This window comes from Gossypium raimondii, chromosome 1 (genome assembly GCF_025698545.1).
Source record: "Gossypium raimondii isolate GPD5lz chromosome 1, ASM2569854v1, whole genome shotgun sequence".
Lineage (NCBI taxonomy): Eukaryota > Viridiplantae > Streptophyta > Magnoliopsida > Malvales > Malvaceae > Gossypium > Gossypium raimondii.
In genome coordinates, this window is record NC_068565.1 from 1 (window position 1) to 24,278 (window position 24,278).

The 24,278-nt window shown below is 33.3% G+C and overlaps 1 protein-coding gene and 1 long non-coding RNA gene across 19 annotated transcripts; both read right to left on the minus strand.

Moving 5' to 3' along the window:
- Nucleotides 1-6: 6 nt before the first annotated feature.
- On the minus strand, nucleotides 7-15,303 carry LOC105772497 (uncharacterized). Of its 16 annotated transcripts, none has more exons than XR_008194610.1 (11): nucleotides 14,909-15,303; nucleotides 13,599-13,652; nucleotides 13,433-13,513; nucleotides 11,910-12,015; nucleotides 10,987-11,337; nucleotides 10,584-10,643; nucleotides 10,354-10,453; nucleotides 5,167-7,107; nucleotides 4,921-5,075; nucleotides 723-3,714; nucleotides 7-505 (listed from the first exon to the last, which is right to left on the minus strand). XR_008194610.1 is itself a non-coding variant. In XM_052628632.1 (8 exons), exons 4-8 carry the CDS (start codon nucleotides 11,940-11,942, stop codon nucleotides 6,606-6,608), a joined length of 318 nt encoding a protein of 105 aa, XP_052484592.1. In that variant the 5' UTR covers nucleotides 11,943-12,015; nucleotides 13,433-13,513; nucleotides 13,599-13,652; nucleotides 14,909-15,299; the 3' UTR covers nucleotides 6,240-6,605. The 16 variants fall into 16 exon arrangements, 2 of the variants coding, with proteins under 2 accessions (XP_052484592.1, XP_052484596.1); XR_008194611.1 differs by having other exon boundaries at nucleotides 10,557-10,643; XR_008194603.1 differs by having other exon boundaries at nucleotides 10,579-10,643; nucleotides 14,909-15,302.
- Nucleotides 15,304-19,373: 4,070 nt separating this feature from the next.
- LOC105768643 (uncharacterized) lies at nucleotides 19,374-24,051 on the minus strand. 3 transcript variants are annotated; one of them, XR_008194618.1, is made up of 3 exons: nucleotides 23,541-23,988; nucleotides 23,108-23,202; nucleotides 19,374-22,980 (listed from the first exon to the last, which is right to left on the minus strand). It is a non-coding gene; the product is annotated as an uncharacterized LOC105768643 (long non-coding RNA). The 3 variants fall into 3 exon arrangements; XR_008194619.1 differs by lacking the exon at nucleotides 23,108-23,202 and having other exon boundaries at nucleotides 23,541-24,051; XR_008194617.1 differs by having other exon boundaries at nucleotides 19,374-23,202; nucleotides 23,541-24,051.
- Between the last annotated feature and the right edge of the window lie 227 nt (nucleotides 24,052-24,278).

Sequence of the window (24,278 nt, forward strand, 5' to 3'; positions counted from 1 at the left end):
GGGTTTTCCATTGTACGGATATATTTAGAAGCTCAATTTATCTCATGGATTTATGGCCTATAGCTATCAATACTAGCATATCAAGTTTTAAGGTTTTCCTCAGCATTGATGTTCTTTTAGTTCCCCACCTTCTTATAATCACTAATACTCTCTTAGTCTCTACCACCAGAATTTCTTGATACAATTTCCATTTAATTTCACTCCCATTGTCCTTCTCTTTCTTTTCCTTATATAGCATCAAGAGTGAGCAAAACACAAAAGGCAAATCAAATTAACAAAACTTGAGCAGCATTCTTTTAACAATACTCCATACTTTTTTTCCAAATTAATACCCAGCCACAATTGTAGTTTCCTCTATGATAGAGGGCATAAATGTTTACTGCTCAGTTAGTCGTGACGACAAAATAACTTGTACCTTAGACAAACCAGTTAGGCCATCCTTTGATTTTGGAATAATTAAAATGTGCGTCGGAGCCTGGGGAGCTATGTCCCTAAAAGCTAAAACCTAAAAACAAGAAAAAGGCAAACAAACATAATGTTAGCGCAAATTAATGTCAAATTAAAGCAAGAAAAATAAACAAAATTTAAACAACGAAGAAAAAGAGGTAATGCTTTCTTCAATATCAGAGGACGATCATAAAATAAATAGCTGAGGATTTTGATGATGCTTTAAAAGAAAAACTGCTTGAACAAGATAGGATAACTTGTTTCTAATATGTTACCTGTAAAGTCAGATCTAAGAGTTTCACATGAACGTTGCACTTGTTCGATGCAAGGTGAGAAGGAACACAGAGTTCCATCTTGTTTCAACATGTTTCAAGCTGAAGGAATGGTTAGCCAAGGTTGCGGTAGGTCCAGAAATACGGAGTCAGCCAACCCAGAAAACTGATCAGAAATCCCTCACCCTGAATATCTTGGACTCCCACAGTGACTAAAGCGCTTATTCCAGTCCTCTTTGAAAAATCGTAAAACATTCCTTCTTTCGCGAACCAACACAGAAGAATCAAGGAAAAAAAAAACAACCATCCTTTGATCTTTCTATTATCAATTAGACAAACAGAAACCATATAATGGGACAAAATATGAATCATAAATAAGACCTACGCAAGGTTCCATAAAACCAAGATAATTTTGAGACTATGAAGCATGACAGCAACTGAATGTCGATCGAAGAATACATTTACCTGAACAGACTTCTGAAATCTACCTAGAATTCAAACTCAACCTAAGCAGTTTCTAAAATCATATTTCATAACTATCTTTGAAACCAAAATTTCATAACAATGCACTCACTAATGAAACTAATAAAGATCTGTAAGCCGACACAATTAGAGACAATGAAGTATCACGGCAACAAAATGTAGATCTATGAAGACATCAACTCAAGATAACCCAGAATTCAAGTTCAACCTAAGCAGTTACCATATCATATTTCATCACAATGCACTTTTGCAAACGATAAACATTAAGGCTTACCTAGCTGAGGCAGCCCTCTGTTAATGGAAAGGTATACACATGTCCCGTTGGAGCCACTACTGGTCCCGGATTCAAGAACCAAACAACCAGGAACTACTTCCAAGTACATAATCACAAAGCTAATATCCGCAATATAAAGAATCTGAGTCCTATGACTTAGAACCAGAGTCCATAACTCCGGTGCCAGAGCCAATAGGTAAACGAATCCACCTTTGTTGCTGAAATATAAAGAATCTGAGCTCGCCTTCTAGAGCTCCGTCTCTTAGTGCTCTGCAAATTGACTCCGCCATAGCTACTGGCTTTGGTGCTACTGAGTTGGGTTTTTTTAGCGTCAAAAAACCTCTAGAGGAAAATATGAGGGGGTTTCCAATGGATCCCTTAATTTCTTTATTATTATTGAAAAAAAATATGAAATATGTTTTTATTTATTATATATCTAGCCATTTAAAGTTTCATCTATTGCATTCTCTATTGAAAAATAATAATAAACAAAAAAAATCTCTTTTTCATTTATTATTTGTTCATGTATACATTACTATTTTTATATATTTATTTTTTATCCTTTTGTTCAAAATTTACAGTCTCAAATATTTAAAACCACAAAATATTTGAAAGAATATAAAGTTTGGAAAACTTAAGATTAACTAAAAAGTCATGAAAATTTTGAAATAAAGAATATAATTTTTTATTTCATTTTAATATTATTTTTATATGAATTATGTTTTATTAAGTTATACATTATATTAAAATAATTTTTAAAATTTTTTGTTCAATTCTTTTACTTGTATATATTATAAATTGTAAAATTATAAAACGTCTTTAATTACTAGAAAAATTATCACACAACCGAAATTCATTGCAATCGAAACCTCAAACCGAAGCTAAATCAAAACACTTGGAAATAAATAAATAAATAAAAAGCAAAGCTCTTTACCTTTGTGCCAAAGTTGGACCATGACAACCATGTAAGTTTAGAACTAAACAAGAGCAATTTATACATAGTGAAAGCAAGCAACCTAATCAAGCAATATAAATTTGAATTTTCGTCTTTAGCACACTGAAAGAAATCTTTCCATTGATTCCATGACATTTAGGTTGTACAATAATTTGTCTAGGGTTTCAGTTTAAGGCTTTCAACATTAAATTTAAAAATCAAAACCGAAATCCTAAACTGAAACTTAAGTAAAAAATTCAAGCTTACTCTTTTTGATGAAACAAATTTCTAGTTTTAGAATTGCATTCGATATCTGAATTAATATTCTTAAAACCACAAAATATTTGAAAGAACATAGAATTTTGATGGCTTAAAATTAGCTAAAAAACAAAAGCCCACTACCTAAGCCGGAATATACCTGTATTGTTGTAATGTTTAAAATTTTAATATTTTAACTAATGCTTTTATTAAAAATAAAAATTTCACTTTTTAAAAAATAAACAAAATTTAACTAATCAAACCCAGAAACCCTTCCCCAAGTCCCATAGTAATTCAGTAACCAACCTTGACAAAAACCCACCGAACATATTAGCAAAAAGAAATATATCTCAACTAAAAACAGAGAGGAAAAGTATTCTGCTCAACAAAAATTATAAAAATATTAGGTAGATATTTCTCGAGTCTTGGAGCAATGGGAGCACAACTTGAGAAAAAATTGTACTTTAAGATGGGCACCTATGTAGTAGCATAATTTAGAAACTCTACTTGTGAATTACGGATTAGACCACGATGATATACATATGAAAATGGAACAATTGCTGTGAATTCCATTCTCATCATAACCATTCTTGCTACCCAAAAAAACATGCCAAATCTAGAAGGCCATGGAAACCTCCACACATTCATTTAACAACTTGTACGCAAAAGCAATATTCCCTAGCTTACAGAAACCATCTATGAGAGTTGTGTATACCACACTATCAGAGAGTATTCCCTGGTTCAACATCTCTCTCAAAGCCTTCTCTGCTTCAACTACCTTACCAATCTCGCACAGTAGATATATTACGCTGCTATAGGTATAATGGTTGGGCTTTAATGCTTTACTTTGCATTTCGTCAATTATCCTTAACACCATTTGCAGCCTCCCCATATGACAATATCCATCAATTATGGTGCTGTATGTTACAACATCAGGAATACAGCCCCTCAACCCCAACTGCAAGAGTAAACGGTGGGCTTCTTTTATTTTCCCTAATTTACAGAGGGAGTGAATGATAATGTTGTATGACGCTGTGTTCCAACAACTGCCAACATCAGGAAGTTCAAAAAAAACTTTTACAGCTCTCCAAAAGCCACCAAGATGGTCTCTTAATTTACTAAGATATATGTTTAAAGAATCAACAGAGATAATCAATCCATAATTCAAAATTTTGTCAAAGAGCTTCTTCCCTTCATCAAGCAACCCGAGTTCAACAAGAACTTGAAAAAAAACATCAAACACTTTGGGATCTGAACCCCAATCCTTGTAAGTGTAAATTAAACGTTCAAGGATGTAACTGAATGATAGACCAATTTCCAAATCAGGTTTTGACCAAAAGTCATGAATAAGTTGCTGAGCCATTTTTAAATCTTTAGAAGCTGCGTCAATACTTTCCAGTTTTCTTGGGTTCTTTTTGCTCATTCATATTACTGCTTTTATTCTATATACTTCAAGTAATAATTTCACATATTAAAGTCAAACTGAAGCCCTCAAGACAAAAGAATTGCATATAGAACTCATCTCAACCAATATTGTGGGTAAAAAACAGGATAATTAAATTATTTTTTCTCTAATAAGTCATTAAGAAATCATGCCATCAAACTTAAATTTCATATTTTACATAGAGTAAGGCTCGTAATCCGCACAAGGGATTACCGACGAGGTCAGCCAAAGATAGACCTACTGCACCTAATCACCTAAACCTTTTCAAACAAGCTCATTAAGCGTGTTAGACGCCAAACCTTCATGAGCCTACTGCTGACTATAACTTGGAAGCATGCCTTAAAACTTAGCATCCAAAAATGATCTAGATTCCAATTCCTACGTGATAGTAAACTAACAATCATTCTTCTTAGCGCACTTAATTCGCTGATTGGATACTGATTTTAGGCCATTCAGCTTTAAATTCTCCAACAAAGAAAAAAGTTTAGTTACCTTATTATTTATTTTAGTCTCATATTTTCATTAGCTTAATTATAGTTATGATATGAATCAAACTGTCTCATTATCAATTTGTAGCTCAGAAAGCTTTTAGTTTCTGCTTTGTAGAACTGATTATGTTTTATTTTACCTCATATACAAATTCATAACTTACTCTGAGCTAAAATGCCAACCACATATTCTTTTGTTGCAGGTCAATTTAAAGTCAAGGCACACACAGTTAAATCTCATCTTCAACTATCCGTCAACAAAAAAAAAAATTCAACTGTGCTTCACATTTCTCAAACAGCAGAGAAAAATAAATACTTACTGTCCATCCTCATCATTATGAAGTTTGTGTGACTTGTTATAAATTTTGACAGGAAGCAATTCCACAACTTCATTAGAAGCGGGAACAGATCAAATTGAAGATACAGAAGGTCGAGAAGATAAAACCACAGACTGCTGGGGGATTTCATCCAGAACCTAGTTAAAATGCATAGAAATTAACTCCAACAGATAGGGGCAAAGAGAAAGAAGAACTACCCAGACTAATAACATAAGAAATAAAAATTACCTCAAATAAAGCTTCAGCTAACATAACGATTCTGGATAGACTAGCCCTAGCACTTGTCTCATCATTTGAATTGGAATCTCGATTATTTACACGACATGTGAAACAAATAATGGCAAAACAGTTAAACACACCACACTCCAACACAGATAATGGCAAAGATTCAAATGATCGACCCGTAAATCCAAACCAAAAGTTGTGTAAAAACGATAATGGCAAAGATTCAAATGAGAAGAATCTTTAGGAGAAGAGAAATAAGGATTCGAACTGCGAAACAAAGGCAGAAATTCTTACCCGGGAGTCGATCTGAGCCAAAAACCAACTGACGAAGATAGAAAGAAACGGTGGAGTTTTACTGCCGGAGATATATCAGGAGGAGAGAGATTGAAATCGAGGTTATTCATAAATCCTATAACAAAGGAGAGAGAAGCTTCATTTCTTAGTGGCTGGCTTCCTTATTTTCTTCCCCTCATTCAGACTGTCCATTTGGTTTGTTGGATTAAAGTCATCAATGGCCTAGAGTTGGCTTGTTGGATTTATTATAAAAAGAGCCCATTTCAATTAAAAAGAAACCTCATCCTCAATTCTTTTTTAATAATTTACAAGGCTAATAAATTTTGGGTATATATTTTGGTCCCTGAAATCACTATCTGATGTAGTCCAAAACCCAGTAATCCAAAACCTAAGAGATACAAAGCCCCAAACACTGAAACAAAAGCCCAAAAACACCATCCCAACCCAAAACCCAGGCCCCAAGCCTCAAACCCCTAGATCCCAAGCCGGGATATCCCTAGAATAAGATATCCCAAGCCGGGATGTCCCAGGAATAGGATATCCCAAGCCGGGATATTCCTGAAATGGGATATCCCTGGCTGGAATAACTACGCCAGGTAACCCGGTCCAAACAGGTTAAAAATCTGAACCGGCTGCCAGAACAGCCGAACCGGACACTAAAAATATTGAACCGGAATGGAATACGACGTGAATAATCTTGGAATAGCTTATCCCGGTACGGGATAACACGGGGATATCCCTGGTGCAGAATAAGAATGAATTAAATTCAGTGCTTACTAACGTTGTAAAATAAATTTAGTGCTTATTAAAACGTTGTGAAATAAATTCAGTGCTTATTTACAAGGACTCGATTCTATTTCCAAACATCACATGGCAGCAGATGTGGTCAATACATTGTGTTTGGAGAGGTGGATAGATAGGACTACTTGGTCGATCAGGACCTAGCTTTATTACGAGCGCAAAAGTCTCCAATCTTCAACGAGAAAAAAGCAGGACGTGGAAAAAAGAAGAAAAGCCTATGTTTTAAAAACTCGGTATGATTTACTTAGTGTTTTCTTATTCCTTAACAAATATAATGCAGCTTTAACAGCTTTAAATACACCCAAACGATTTTGAAGAACCGAATTCTCGCACACTTTTAACAACTTTCATAGTATCATGCCTCTCATGCAGCAGCGACTGAAAGATATCTTCGTCAAGGAGTCCAAAAGCAACATCCTTAAAAGACGAAAAACACATTCAATTGAATACATAGATGATGTTGGACTAATATGCAAATTTATGTACCAAAATTTACTCCCCAAAACGAAAATATTTATCACATATCCAAAGTTCTATTAAAAATAAACTATCACCTAGAATACCAGGGAGACCCAAATTCATTAAAATATATGTATGTATCTAAATAGGAAAAGAATGTGAGATGAATGATTTAATCAATAGTTAAGGTAGAAAATTGAGAAAAAAAGACTTACCCAGAAGTACTTCTGAATTACATAGTAATATTTCCAGATATGAAGAAGAAAATTGCTTGGAAGTAGCTAAAAACCCACGGTTTTATTAAACTTCCATTGTTAACCATTAGATTGTAGAGAGATACCTTGGGTTGATATGAATGGCCGACGTCCACAAAAGAGAAACCTTCGTTTTCTACATAATTAACAATACCAAAGCGAAAGATGAGTAATTTGGATTTTTTGAAAAATAAATCAGTAATACGATTCAAATATGAAACTTTGAAAGAAAACTCTCATCGTAAGATCAAAAAAGGCAAATATACAACGTTCTTCATAAGAAAGAAAACAACACCTAGTTAACATCTTCTAATGCAACACAATAAACAATTGTAACTACTTTGTAATATAAAACAACATTTTCAGTTAAATTGCATCCCTAATTCCATCCAGGCCATGCATTTAGATATTACCCGAATATTTCAATCAAAATCCAATTCCAAATCATATAAGCACCAGCACACAAACAGTTCCAACTAAGTTCGTCGATGACCTCCACTCAACTATTTTAAAGAAAACCTAACCCGATCCTTACTGATGAGTGAAAGCACCTAGCAGTGTGAAAAGAAAACCAAAGACTAATATGCACCACCTTAGCACCAGATAAAATGCAAGAATTTTCACTCCAAATAAGACCATGTTCTTCTAGTTAAAATTGACGTTAATTGATCCCAAAGTCTCTTACTTTCTATTCTATTTGAAAAACAACAACGCCATACGAACTGTATTTTTCCTTTAAAAAGGAAAATCAAACAACACTTGTATAAGGAAAGTGGCCCTAAATATATATTAACTGTAGATTAAATGAAAACAGCCAAGTGTTCAAGTAATTGGAAACAGCTATTCCCTGACCTTAAATATATATAAACTGTAGATTAAATATATCAACCTCATATAACACTCGAGATTGAACTTACCAGTAAACAGAGAGTAGGCTTCCCCTAACATACCTATATCTTGACAGTTCAGAAAATTAAAGCATCACTTTTTCACATTGTCCTAATCAAATTTCCACATCAACCATTAATAATTCGGAAAATTTTGAATTAAACCCAAGACACCACAAGAAGGTTATTCAAAGAATCAAATTCATGCAAACTAATACGATATAAACCGAAGTCATTAGCCAATGGCTTAAAAAGGAAAGTGGGCTCAATTTGTTAGTTACTATCTCACAAACACAAACACTCTAACTAAAAACAGGGCAAGAAAGATACTAACTAAAAACAGTTATATATGGACAGAAAGAGTACTACATATCCCAAGGACAGATCGATTAAACTAATTATTGTAGAGTTTCACAGGGAATTATTTAATTAAAGTCATTCATATGCGCCGATTTACTGATAGTTGACTGGTTTCACAGTACTTATAATCCAGCCAATCAGAGAGTTTTCTTTTGCAGCACATCAGACTAGAAAGCAGTTTTTTATACACGAGACCATTAGGCTATCTGGACTGTCACATTAAAATAGTTAAACTATTTTAAACCAACCAAAAGCATAAATTACAAACAAATCACTTTCTGAATCCTTAAAAGACAGAAAACACATTCAATTGAATACATAGATGATGTTAGACTACTATGGAATTTCTGTACCAGAATTTACTCCCTAAAACGAAAATATTTACCACATATCCAAAGTTTTATACACAAGACCATTAGGCTATCTGGACTGTCACATTAAAATAGTTAAACTATTTTAAACCAACCAAAAGCATAAATCACAAACAAATCACTTTCTGAATCCTTAAAAGACAGATAACACATTCAATTGAATACATAGATGATGTTAGACTACTATGGAATTTCTGTACCAGAATTTACTCCCTAAAACGAAAATATTTACCACATATCCAAAGTTTTATACACGAGACCATTAGGCTATCTGGACTGTAACATTAAAATAGTTAAACTATTTTAAACCAACCAAAAGCATAAATTACAAACAAATCACTTTCTGAATCCTTAAAAGACGGATAACACATTCAATTGAATACATAGATGATGTTAGACTACTATGGAATTTCTGTACCAGAATTTACTCCCTAAAACGAAAATATTTACCACATATCCAAAGTTCTATTAAGAATAAACAATCCCAACTATTTTAGAGAAAATATACCCAATCCTTACTAATGAATGCAAGCACCTAGCAGTATGAAAAAGAAAACATATATGCATACACAATCTTGACAACCTCCACCGTATATGAACCCAAATCGAAAAAAACCTTCGCAATTAGCAAATCGGTTGAAATTCTCCAATTCTTCAATTACTATCAATATTAACAAGCATCCCAATTAGATTATTATTATTTTTTAAAACTACAGAATTTTTGAGAAAACTAAGAAACAGAATGTCCCAGTCTGGAATCCTATATGCCGGTTTTGATCGTTTAGTGGGTAATTCGCATTTCTATAAAGAGTGGAAAACTATTGAAATAATTATATATATTATGTAAATTGCTCCAGAAGAATAATTAAAAGAAATGTTTTCTTTTCATATATTATTTGTTGATGTATCTGTCATTTTTTTAGACACCTTTTTTTTTAATTTAGGTCCTCTTATTTAGAAAAAACAGAATGAAATAAACAGCATAAAACAACAAAGTAAGTCACAGGCCACCTCAATAATAACACTTAGCAAAACAGCAATTTCTAAACATCAAAACACCGAACTCAAAAATTAAAAACATAAAAAAACCTGGCCAGTTTTTTCGGATAGTTAATTAATTTCAGGAAAATGTCGTCCTACTGCCGGCAATAAGAAAGTTCGGAACAAATTATACTTCTAACTATTATCCAGACAAAAAGAAGCAACTACTGAAGAAGCTATTCAGGCACTATATGACAGGAATAAAGTCGGAGCAGAATAAGAAAGAAAATTAACTACAGCAGGCCGGTTAACAATCTGTACCGGATAAAAAATTCTTTACAACTAAACAGAAAAATCCAAAGCATGATGTCCAAATAACAAAAAGCAGGTTCAGATTACAAATAATGCAACGGTAACATTTATGGTAATTAAAACCTTCTTTAAATCACTACTACTGTTTTGGACAAATTAACAGAGAGAAGTAAAAATCCTTAAAATTTTAAATTATATTAAATTTTTTTAAACTTATTCAATTTTAAAACAATTGCTTCAAAATTAAACAGTTATGTTCAAAAATATTTTACTAATCTTTTTAAAATTAAATACTATCAAAAGAAAACTGGACATAAAAACAGCTCAAACGCATTCCAAAACAACCCAACCCAAAACACTAAAAAAATGAAAACAAAACCAAATCCGTGGCCGGAGCAAAAAGATGGATCACAAACCAGTATGCAAAAAGAGAACACAGATTTAGAGACTTTCACAATAGAAGCAACTTACTGTGCATTTGCAAATAGGGTCAGACAGCCTCCAAGCGGGATAAAAGCCCAAAAGGCCATAAACTAAGGACGGCACAGGCCCAAACGCCAAAACAGAAGCCCTAAAAGAGAAACCGAAACAGTATTTAGCAAAGAAAAAAATAAAAGGAAATATAAAGTAGACGGAAACAAACAAATTGAAGAAAAAAAAAGAACATCTAGTACAAGATAAAGAACCAAAAAGTACCACACCGAGATCCATAATTTCAACGGAACGTAACAGTGACTCTTTGAATAAGAAAACAGGAAACCCTGGCAAAAGTCCACTGAAAAGATTAGTAGAAAGAAGCATATATTTGAAACTAAAAACAGAGATGAAAAGGAAAGAAACAAAGTTAAATACATATTCATCCATGAAATGAATCTCCAATGAATTAGGGGATTTCAAAAATCACAAATAACAGAAACGATAAACAAAACTTAGGGTTTCTCTACCTAATGTACCGTATTTGTGTGTGTGAAGAAAGAAAGGACAAGAAAGGAGGCTGGGAGAAAGAAAAGAGGACAAAAGGAAAATATTTGAAAAGAATGGAAAAAACAGTAGTTAAGAAAGGAGAAAGGAACGTTTACGGTTTAGGTAGATAATAGATCAAACCTTTTCTAACCCAATAGCGGAGTAGATTTTAAATAAAAATCAAACGGCAAAACTGAGTTGAAGCAACTGACTAACGAGCATTAGAATTCATGCAGTTTGATAGTTTGGAGCGAAAAAGGCAGTCAGAGGACCATATGAGTGCACCAACACTCGGTACATGTGACACGCACGCATCTTATATGGGTATGTTTGACTTTTTTTTTTTTGGTAAGTTTTTCTCTATATTAACCCAACTCTTCATTTTGCCTAAATAACTATCGTGTCTGAATTCATCTCCAACACATGCTCAGACATGGGCATCGAGATATAGTCCTCCAAAAGTCCTCCAAATACATGCGATCCTAGAAAAAACTGAAAATACTCAGGTCAGATGCCTATGTCCAATACTTACACCGAAGTCCGAGTAACATAACCTTTCATGTATTTGGAGGGTCATATGCTATACCCACGTCCGGGAATGTGTTGAACATGGATACTTTAAGAAAAATGAAAATTAAAGCAACACAGGATGATAGTTTTTAATTTGCTTTATTCAGTATGGTCAATTCCACAGGCTGCTAGACTAGTCACCATATTCTGCAGAAAGCATTATCAGCATAACCCTATTGTCAAACTAATTCCCTGATAAGCAGAACCATGTTTAACCTTGAATGTACATTTAACAGAATTTTAACAATTTATACAAAGGCACAATTGTTAAACAATTTCACTAGAAATGAAGTATGTGGTCTTAGTTGAACTTTAGGCATTATATCCATAAAAGAAATATGGGTATCACGTTAAACTGGCATCTAAAATCCCCATTTATCTCAAGTTTTAGGGCATTAAAGAATGAATTTAAGCCATGGCAGAGTGCATAACAACATAAAGCATAACAAGGAATCTGCGGAATTCAACTTTAGTTTCACAAAAATTGCCATCACCTCATAAATTCTCTTCAACTCCGTGTATGCCATGCTGATCCTTATGAATGAAAATACTATTAATTTAATAGCATTGGGGCTTGAAGATATCCGCTTTTGAATTCCACTGCAAGGTAATCCAAAAATATTTTAAAAGCAGCATTTAGAATCAAATAGTTTCCCTTCACAATAAGTTTAACCAGAGATCTGTCATAGCAGTATAATTAGCATTTAATTTGGATAATTTAAACATGAAGATCAATCCAACATACAGAATGAGAAAGAGAACATTTATCACAAAAGAAAGTTATTTTGATTCATCGGAGTAAGTAAAATCTTTAATCAACTAATCATGCATGGCTCAACCATCTAGAATTAATCTAAAATTAAAATGTGTAACTCTCGTATCTAAAAAATGAACATCAATACTAGGGGTAAAAACCAGATACATGTGCCCACAAGTCACTTGGATTCGGCTACAAGTAAAACTCAAATCAATTCAGTCATTGTCAAGTTGAACTCAAGCTTGATAACCTTACTCGGATTTGGCAAAGAGAAGGAAAAAAAAAACTCAAATAAATTCAAGTGAAAAGCATGTATCAAAAACTAAAAAACAGAGATGTTCCCATAAAAAAAACATAGTTAGGGGGATTGCATAAATCATAAAAAACAGAAACAGAGGAGAAAACTTAGGATTTGTACCTCGAAAAAGTACACAGGAAACAAAAAAAACAGAACAAACAGATCGAGATCAATAGATTTGAAACACGAAACGAAACAGTGATGTCTAAACCTGAAAACCAAAAACCATAAAATAGAAATGAAAAGGCAAAAGACAAAAACAAAAACAAAGACAAAGGCAAAGAAATGAAAAAGCAAACCCAAGTAAAGATTCATACATGAAATCAGTCTCCGAAAAAGCAACCAAAAAGAAACAGACAGACCCATATCCATAGATTTCAAACACAGAGCGAAACAGTGAATGGTAAACCTGAACCAAAATCCCCATTTATGTTTTATTTTTTTCTTTACATTTTATTAACTGCTTACGAAAACTCTCTTAAACTCACTTTAATACCAAAGCACATACATAGATCCTTTCCTTTGATCCAATTAAGGAACTTAGCAAGAAAAGATAGTACCAGCATAACATGTTTACTTTTCAATTGATCTCAAACACATTTTTCCCCAATATCCTGTATTTAAAAAAGTAGATTTCTAGCTAGTTACTTGGAGTCAGGTGCGAGCCTTATATACGGATATGTATCCAATGTACATGTGTTCAATTTTTTTAAGCTTTTCCATGCATTGGAATGTTTTGTAGGACATATCCTGTATCCAAGTCTGTCTAAGCGTCAGACGCGTGTACTACAAGAAAAATAAGAGCAGGAGCAACAGAGATAACGGATATATAACTATTAGTTCTCTTTTAAGAATTTATTCACATTGCTTAGAAGAAATCACATGTTCTATCAGGGGTAGCATGGAAGAAAGAGAATAGTTTCAGTTGAATATTATAATAGAAAGACCTACAGCTGTCTTACATTATAATAAGGTTGTCGACCAGCAACGCAAGGTGATGTTTCTATTAAACCATATCCATTCTGCACTTCCAGACCAATTGTCTGCACATACGAGCCATCATAAAATAAGAGATAAATCGACTAAGAACCTTTTCATTTGAAAACTAAAAACATATTAGCATCTAACCTCATAAAACTTTTCAATATGCGTTGGCAAACTTCCACCTCCGTTGTTGGCAGTCTAGAGGATGATAGAAAATAATCAATAAAACCCAGAACAGAAATACTAGAAATGCTGAACAAAGAAAAATAAAAGGAACATTCCAACAAGGATCTTTGAAGCAATACATGCAGGTTTTATTGATTGATAAATAGAGTTCACTTTGAAGCTGGAAGATAATTTTTCAATAAGTTTATGTAGCTAATATATCAAACCTTTTGTATCCCAATAGCAGAGCGGATTTTTTTGTAGACAAACTTTGTTGGTAAGACATGCAATGGCCACAATATTGTAGCAATAGTTTTAGACCATAAGTAGTCGAACATGGATACAATATGTGAAGGTTCCTCAGAATTTCTTGTTAGGCATAGTCCCTATTGATCAAATAAAAATCAAAGGGCAAAACTGAGTTGAAACATCTGACTAACAAACATTAGAATTCATCCAGTTTGATAGTTTGGAGTGAAAAAAACAGTCAGAGGACCATATGAGTGCACCAATACTCAGTACATGCTACTTGGACTCAAGTGGGTGCGAGTAGAGGCACGCATCTTATATGGGTATGTTTGACTTTTTTTTTGGTAAGTTTTTCACTATATTTTAACCCAACTCTTCATTTTGCCTAAATAACTACTGTGTCTGAATTCATCTCCAACACATGCTCGGACATGGGCATCGAGATATGGTCCTCCAAGAGTCCTCCAAATACATGCAATCCTAGAAAAAACTGAAAATACTCAAGTCAGATGCCTATGTCCAACACTTACACCCAAGTCCGAGCAACATAACCATTTCATGTCTTTGGAGGGTCATATGCTATACCCACGGCCGGGAATGTGTTGAACACGGATACTTCAAGAGAAATGAAAATTAAAGAAACACATGATGATTGTTTTTAATTTACTTTATTCAGTTTGGTCGATTCCACAGACTGCTAGACTAGTCACCATATTATGCAGAAAGCGTTATCAGCATAACCCTATTGTCAAACGAATTCCCTGATAAGTAGAACCATGTTTAACCCGTACATTTAACAGAATTTTAACAATTTATACAAAGGCACAACTGCTTAAACAATTTCACCAGAAATGAAGTTATGTGGTCTTAGTTGAACTTTAAGCATTATGTCCATAAAAGAAATATGGGTATCAGGTTAAACTGGCATCTAATCCCCATTTATCTCAAGTTTTAGGGCAATAAGTAATGAATTTAAGCCATGGGAGAGTGCAAATGAACATTAAAATTGAAAAGAAAATATATTGGGATAAGAACATTACCGTGCAATACGATGAAGGGAATAGCGTGTCTATTTGGGATACGAATCAATGTAATAGAGATTGACTGCAAAAGAGAGGCCATTGCTGGTGAAATCTTGCAGAGCCAGAGTTTCTTTCTTTCCCAAAGCATCCAACAAGAACAACCACAAAGACATCCATAGATTTGAAAAGACGAACCGAAACAATATTTCCTAGGGCTGAAAACCCAAAATCTATGGATGAAGCAAGTGATTTCCATATCAGAAAAAAAAAAACAGAAACGATTGAGAAGGAAGAGAAGAAAACGGATGAGAGAGGAAAATTTTGAAGAGAGAGATGGTGAAGAATTGGGAAAGTGAAGGAGAGAGGATTTAAATTTCCAACGTGGGAAAGGAAGGGGGTTTGAAAAGACTGATGAAAACGGGCAGAGGGGCTCTTCTCCTGCCAACGGTAACTAGTTATTTAATACACTCATTTAATAAAGTGATAATTGAGTTGTTTAGCTTTCAAATTTTCATTTAATACACTCATTTTTAATATTCTCAATGTCTGAATATATTTATTTTTAAAATAATTCTATTTACTATATCAAATATATAAAGAATTAAAAAAGTAAGTCAAAATTTGATAGATTAGTGATATTAAGTATGGTGACTTGCAAAGAGAAGCCTAAAATTTGAGACGTTATTGGGCATTTTAAACTAATAAGAGAGAAGTTTCGATTTGATTTATTTCTCCACTAATGTTTAATATAATTTAAATAATATTTTTTATTCGTTCAATAAATATAATTTTTTAATAATATTTAAAAATGTTGTGATACATATTATTTTATTAAATAAGCTTCTAATTTTATTGAAGATTAGGTTATTCTCAAACCAGGATATCTTAAAATACCTAGTATTCCAGTCTGTTCCAATATGGCCTAACTCCGAACAAGCCAATTCGAGGATAGGAATTTCCTAAACCGGCTAATCACATGGCGGACAGCCATTTTGAAGATTTTCCTAAAATGAGAAAAACATATATATGTACGCATTAAAAATCAAAGATGGAGCAGAGAGTTTTGTATCATAAAAAAATTATGATTTGAGTTTATATTTGTTAGTTTTTAGAAACATATCTTAGCAATAAAATCTTATAAATACCACTCAAAGTTTTGAAAGAAAATGACAATAACAAAAAGTAATATGAAAAATAGAGGAAAAATACAAATCGGAAAAATACAAACATAGTAACTATAAACTAACGAAAAGGACAACAACACCGACACCTACATCCAATGATTTAAATAGACAAGTTGTGTATCGATTATAAACAAAATCGAACCCGACAATATCAAAAAAACTGGGCACTAAAAAACCTAAACAGGAAACTAAATCACTAGAAACAAACCAAAAAAATAGAACTGGACAAAAGGTCCCAAAACCGCAACCAAAATAGTTGCAAATCGGTCAAAAAATCAACACAAAAAAATGAGGACAGACTAAACTAAAATTGAAATAATACCAAACCACATTAAATTAAAACAAGACCAAAATCTCAAACACCAACACCTAAAACCTGACCCTAAAAAGAAACCCAATATCACAAACCAAAAAGAATAGGAAGCTATCCCAACATGACAGACAACAAGTAAGTTCCTAAATATTACTAGTTAATATTTACAAGCCGAATATGGTTTTAAAAAATGTTTTTGATATGATAATTCATGTTATTCAAATGATTAATTAAGTTCAAGTGGTAAGACCTTAAGGTCAAGTCATTTTAGAAAATAAAGTATCGATACCTCGTTTCTATAAATCGAGTCGTAAATATTTTTATAAATATTATAAAGGTCATATTAAAGTTTCGTTGAAAAATTTTAATGTTTCGATAGTTAATCAATTAAAAAGGACTAAATTGTAAATATAAAATTTAATGGTCATAACATTATTTGTATCTAATGAATATAAATGCATGAAATGAGGGCCTAAAGTAGTAATTCAACCAGTTTAGAGGATAGTGGATGAACATGATTTGGCATTTGGTAAAATTTGGTTGAGTTTTTAAGGGTAAAATAGTAATTATTTAATTAAATTAAATAAAACCAAAATGTTTTAGCATCATTTACATTTTCTTCTTCACTGAATTGAAAAAGGAGAAGAAGTCATTCTTAAGCTTTAAGGTTCGGCCATGGTGAAAGCTAGCATGATCAAGACCGAGTGAAAAATCAAAAAGAATTAAAAATACCAAAATACCCCTATACTTTATCATTTTTACAGTTTAGTCAAATTAAATTGAATTGAATTTTGTATATGATTCTATTGTGATTGAATCAATCTATATATGTTATTACGCAATTTATCTTGTCAAGAAACGATGGAAATTCAACGACGTACGACGACTATCGAGCCTCGTTTGAACCTTAGAAATATATATGATACAAATAATATGTCATTAGTGTTACCATATTTTAGGTGCTGGTCGTAAATGTCCTACCGATTGCTGAGTTCCAACATGTGTTGCGGATACTCGACAATTTGTGTGAAGAGCACAATGTAGCTACGTTCTGAACGACAGCTTGTGTGAGCAAACCCAGGTTATCATGTTTCGAATGTTGGTCTTAAATTTCCTACCAATGGCTGAGGTCCGGCATTAGTTGCGAATACTCGATAGCTTGTGTAAGCAGCATCGTGTAGCTTATATTCCGACCGACAGCTTGTTTGAGTAGACTCATTTTACAGTTCATGTCAGCTACGACTATATGTTTATCACATTTTGTGTGAGCTTTCCCGTATATTCGATATTATTCTAAGTGGTTCAACGAGTCTAAAAAGGGAAAGAATGGTAAGTATTCAAATCACTTATGTCATGAATTTATGACAATGAATGAAAAGGTAATGTTCAATGAAAATATGTTTACGCTCATGAAATTGAAGATTTCAAATGATGTTTTTCATGTATATGACTTACCTTATGTTATTTCAGGTGATTTATGAGTTGATACTATAACATGAGTTGTGGATGATACTTAGGCTTGTGCCAAGCTTATGATTAGATTATATCATGCTTAGTCTTAATGAAATACATTGAAACGATAAGTGTTTAATTGGTAATATGCTTATGTACATGAAAAAGGGTATAAATTAAAGCATGTAATTTCTTATGAAATGGTTTATCATAAACCCTAAACCATGTAAAATTCAACAAGATAAACTATAATACCAGAAAAATGGGTGAGACGAGAGAAATTTGGCCTAAAAAATTTTAGTTGAAAAAGAGAAGCTGTACCAACAAGGTAAATGATGACAAAATAAGTAGAAAATTATCATGAGTTAAAAATTTCCTTTCTAAAATCAATTAAAGAAATATATATTAAAATTTTCAGAAAATAGAATGTTGGCAGATGGCACAGCATGCTATCATTCTTCAGGGTGATACCAAAAAGAAGAAAAAAAGTACCTGGGTAGCATAAGATAACGGTACGATCGTCACTGTAATGGCTCTAGACAATGAAACCCAGATAACTAAGACTGTTGGGAGATAAACAGTAATTTAATATCTTCCTTAACAACTGAACCTTGGCCTGGTGAAGAAGGGATTCACCAGAAATATGCCAATGGAAGCATAAAATCTAAGACTTGAACACAGGTGCCAACAACATAATAAAACAAAATGCAGTCACGGATGACTCTGACCAGGAAATTGAAAAAGGAAATTGAACCTCCAGACAAGTTCTACTGAAAAAGGAAATTGAAATGAAAACCTTACTGAACTCAAGCATTATGGGACTTTGTTCCTTGACCTCCATAAGATGTCTCAAGCACGAATCTAACGGTTTATTGCACATATAATATGCCGCATATTTTGCAAGTCATGCTATATAGTTCTTGATTCATTACAAACAACTTATACATCAGAACATTTCAAGATAAGAAACCACAAAGTAAAGTTCCCCACCAATATCCTCCAAGGTTGAAGGTTGTACTCCTACTCTTATCTCCATTGGATTTACCTTCAGTCCCATCATCCTCCTTATAATCGTTTGGTCTCAGATCAGGACCAATATCTCTTACCCAACTTGCAGCATAAAGCCTAGAGGCCTCCTTCAAGACCTAAAGAAGGATGACAGGTTTTTACTACTTATATACTAAAAATAAATGCCTCTTATTCCCTAAAGCATAGGCAAATAATAGGTTATTGGGCATTATTTGACATTCAAGTGGTTAACCATCAAGTAAGCAGAACAGAAGATAAAAGTCATTTGATAATTTCAATATCCCAATGATCTAATTTCCACCCTGATCACCAGCTAGCATCTGTGAAATTTCAAATTTCCATTATGCTTCTTTAAAATTTGATCACTGGAACAAAAGCAAAAAAAAAATTCTTAATAAATTCTTAGCTCTTTTACTTTGTTTTTCATTTTTTTATAGAGCCATCTGAATGGCAGAAATGATGATAAGTAATCGAACTTGGAATTTGTACATTAAAATCAAAAATATAAGGGAAGAAGAGGGTAAAATTTCCACAACATGACAACAGAACAATTGTATTACATTATTGCAAAAAACAGTACATGTGATGGTATTACAGCCAGCACAAGCGTGCTACAACCTAACCTGAAGACGACTTTTGACTAGAAGTATCGACAGAAAAACTAGTTGTAGAAGTTGAGGAATTATGGACAGCTCTTGCGTGGCTGATGCTTGGTTTAGTGAACCAAGTTGTTTACAGAAATTGTTTGTGAGGCCCCACATGGTTGCATATTAGCCTAATGTTTTGTCTCCCTCTCATCCATCTCACCACGATCTTCATGTGCCTCTTGCTTGTAAGTCCTCTCAGTCCAACCTCCTGAACTCATAAACACATTTCTACTCCAATATGTCGAGCACAGGCAAGTAAAGCATGAAAAAAACAATATCGTATGGAATTCAAGATCCTAAAATTATGCAACGATAAAATTGCACTGCCCTTACTTCACTCTTGGGCTTGGCTTAATTAGATGTGGAAACAACAAATATAGATACACAATGAATACAGATTATAGTCTACTAAACAACTGACCTTGATTCGTTCCCAAGTATCACCGACGGTGAGGGGCCCATGCTCCTTGAGAATGTCAAAGGTGACTCTGCTTATGGTCTGCGTTTGCTCTGGCGACGTTTTCAACTCGATTGGCTTCATTTTCAGCTTGGGTTTCGTTGAAAAGTAACGAATCATACTCCCAAACATCTTGATTTTAATTTCATTTTATATTAATTGTATAATATTAATTAAATAATATTATAACTGCTATATATATCATGTCAATTTGCTTTTAATTCTAAAATATTTAACCCTCAACATTTATACACTATGACAACATTGAAAAAGGAAAATCAAACAGCACTTGTATAAGGTAATAATTATCAAATGATTGACCAAAGACAATCTTTAAATCCTGTAAGCTAACCCAAAACAGAAAAATCAAAAGAAAAAAAATTATTCAGAACCAGCACGCATCAAATTAACTAAGACAATAAATGAACAAGAAATTGGTTATGACATCATTAGAGAATATATCCAACACATCTTTTTATCAGTCTCATAAACCATCAACCAATAAGCAAATTAAAATTCTGTTAATCAGTCTCATAGAACCTATTTATTTAAAAGATTACAACTCAATTTCCCTTCATGTAAGGCTAGGTAACACAGATGAATATAATTCTATCTTTAACCAAAATCAGAGTACTTTCACCACATGGATATATCAATAATCACACAAAACTTCCCATTCAGCTGATATACAGAGATACCATGGGTCTACCTAAAACTTCCAATCAAAATCCATTTGCAAACCATACCCAACAGAACACAAACAATCCCAAGTATTTTAAAGAAAATATACCCAACACTTACTGACTAATGCAAGCACCCAGCAGTATGAAAAAGAAAATATATATGCATACACGAATCAAGACAATCTCCACCGTATATAATCATGAAACCCAAATCGACAAAAACCTTTGCAATTAGCAAATCGGTTGAAATTCTCCAATTCTTATCAATATCAACAAGCATCCCAATTAGATTATTACTATTTTTTTAAAACTAAAGTACAGACTTTTTGAGAAAACTAAGAAACAGAATGTCACAACTCACAACGAATTAAAAAGACATTTTATTACCATCCAGAAAAACTAACAAATAAACTCTACATGCGTCACAACTCCCGCTGGGTTCCTAGAACCAAAATCAAGCCAACACAGATGCAGTAAACAATTTACATACGGATGATTTTTGTTTAAGCAATTAGTATTCTGCTAAGCAAAGATTTAAAAGAAATAGAAAATAACACAAAAGCTAAAATATTAAACAGAGGGAAACAAACAATCCAAAAATAAAGAACAACATATAGTATACGATAAACAAACAAAAATGAAGAACAAGACCGACATCTATAGATCTGAAAGACGAAACGAAACAGAGATTTCGAAAGCTGAAACTAAAAAAGAAATTGATACCTGAAATGAGTCTCCGTTTAAGCAGTGAATTTCAAAAATCACAAAAACCAGAAACGCCAGAGAAAACATAGGGTTTCTCTCTCACGAAAACTCTCTTCCTACTATAGCGTGTGTTTTTTTGACCTCTGGATACCCAAGGCTAAAATAGAATGATAGGAAAACGTTGAAAAGAGACCTAGGGTGAGAGAGAATCGCCGAAGAAATGAGAAACAATGGATTGGATAGATATATTTGAGGATTTAAGTTTCGAATGATGGGAAGGAAGCTGGCCTGATCGGAGGTAAGACGCTGGAAAGTGTGTGGAAGCAGCGGCAGCGGTTTGTTAGAAAGGACAATAAAGGAGGAAGAGAGAAAAAGAAAATTAGTAGAAGAAAGGGGAAAAGGGGGAGAGAAGAAAGGGAGAACCGAACGTGAGAGAGATGAAGGAAGAAAGAGTTTTTATTATTTATTTTAAAAATGGTTTGAATTTTATTTCATTTTTTTGAAAAATATCGTACTTTGGAAAAGTTATATTCAATCTTTATGGATTGAAGATACAATCTTTTCTTAAATAGTACTTAGACCCAGATAAATTTAGGCCTGTTTTTCCAAGCTTTCGTTTTGCTTTGGGCCTATTTCGTTTTGGAGTCTGTCTTTTAGTCCTGATGGTTTGTGTTTTTGTATTTTAATAATAGCCCAGTATTTTCCTTCAAAAAAAACCTTAAACCAACGCCGGGATATCGTCGGAATGGGATATACCCGGCCGTGATATCCCTTTTTGGGATATCCCCAAACCGGGATATACGCGGAATGGGATATCCCTACGTGGAATAAGTGTGACAGGTAGTCCGGTCCTGCAGCATAAAAAATCTGAACCGGACACTAAAAGAACTGAACCGGACACGTGAAATTCTGAATCGGGATGGGATATAAAGGGGATATCCCCAGAATAGCTTATTCCGAGACGGGATATGACAAGGATATTCGTGTATTGGAATAAGACAATCTTTAAATCCTGTAAGCTAACCCAAAACAGAAAAATCAAAAGAACAAAAATTTATTCAGAACCAGCATGCATCGAGAAATCAACTAGGACAATAAATGAACAAGAAATTGGTTATGACATCATTAGAGAATATATCCAACACATCTTTTTACCAGTCTCGTAAAACCATCAACCTATAAGCAAATCAAAATTACGTTAATCAGTCTCATGGAACCTATTTACTTAAAAGATTACAACTAAATTTCGCTTCATGTAAGGCTAGGTAACACAGATGAATATAATTCTATCTTTAACCAAAATCAGAGCATTTTCACCATATGGATATATCAATAATCACATAAAACTTCTCATTCAGCAGATATACAGAGATACCATGGGTCTACCTAAAACTTCCAATCAAAATCCATTTGCAAATCATACCCAACAGAACTCAAACAATCCCAATTATTTTAAAGAAAATATACCCAACACTTACTGACTAATGCAAACACCCAGCAGTATGAAAAAGAAAACATATATGCATACACGAATCATGACAATCTCCACCGTATATAATCATAAAACCCAAATCGACAAAAACCTTTGCAATTAGCAAATCGGTTGAAATTCTCCAATTCCTATCAATATCAACAAGCATCCCAATTAGATTATTATTATTTTTTAAAAACTAAAGTACAGACTTTTTGAGAAAACTAAGAAACAGAATGTCACAACTCACAATGAATTAAAAAGACATTTTATTACCATCCAGAAAAACTACCAAATAAAGTCTACGTGCGTCACAACTCCCACCGGGTTCCTAGAACCAAAATCAAGCCAACACAACTCCCACCGGGTTCCTAGAACCAAAATCAAGCCAACACAGATGCAGTAAACAATTTACATACGAATGTTTTTTGTTTAAGCAATTAGTATTCTGCTAAGCAACGATTTAAAAGAAATAGAAAATAACACAATAGCTATAATATTAAACAGAGGGGAACAAACAATCCAAAAATAAAGAACAACATATAGTATACGATAAACAAACAAAAATGAAGAACAAGACCGACATTTATAGATCTGAAAGACGGAACGAAATAGAGATTTCTAAAGCTGAAAACCAAAAACCCTAAGAAAAACCCACTGAAATACAAGTAAAAAAGCATGGAGCTGAAACTAAAAAAGAAATTGATACCTAAAATGAGTCTCCGTTTAAGCAGCGAAATTCAAAAATCACAAAAACCAGAAACGCCAGAGAAAACTTAGGGTTTCTCTCACGAAAACTCTCTTCCTACTATAGCGTGTGTTTTTTTGGCCTGTGGATACCCAAAGCTAAAAAAGAATGACAGGAAAACGTTGAAAAGAGACCGAGAGTGAGAGAGAATCACCGAAGAAATGGGGAGCAATGGATTGGATAGATATATTTGAGGATTTAAATTTCGAATGATGGGAAGGAAGCTGGCCTGATCGGAGGTAAGACGCTGGAAAGTGTGTGGAGGCAGCGGCAGCGGTTTGTTAGAAAGGACAATAAAGAAGGAAGAGAGAAAAAGAAAATTAGTAGAAAAAAGGGGAAAAGGGAAGAGAGCAAAGAGAGAACCGAAGGTGAGAGAGATGAATGAAGAAAGAGTTTTTATATTATTTATTTTGAAAAAGGTTTGAATTTTATTTTAATTTTGTGAAAAAATATCGGACTGGAGATTAAAATAACAAAGTAATAATAAACGGTATGTACATATAAATGAATAAAACCGAAAGCAAGAGAACGAAATAATAATAAAAGGGCCCATCAGACTAATTAAATGAAGGCCCAAAACTAGTCCAGTATATTGGAATACAGCCTAAGCTCAATAACCATATAATCGAAAATTTAAGCGGTTTACAGCCTAAACACTAAAACAAAAGCCCAAAAATACCAGCCCAACTATAAACGTTA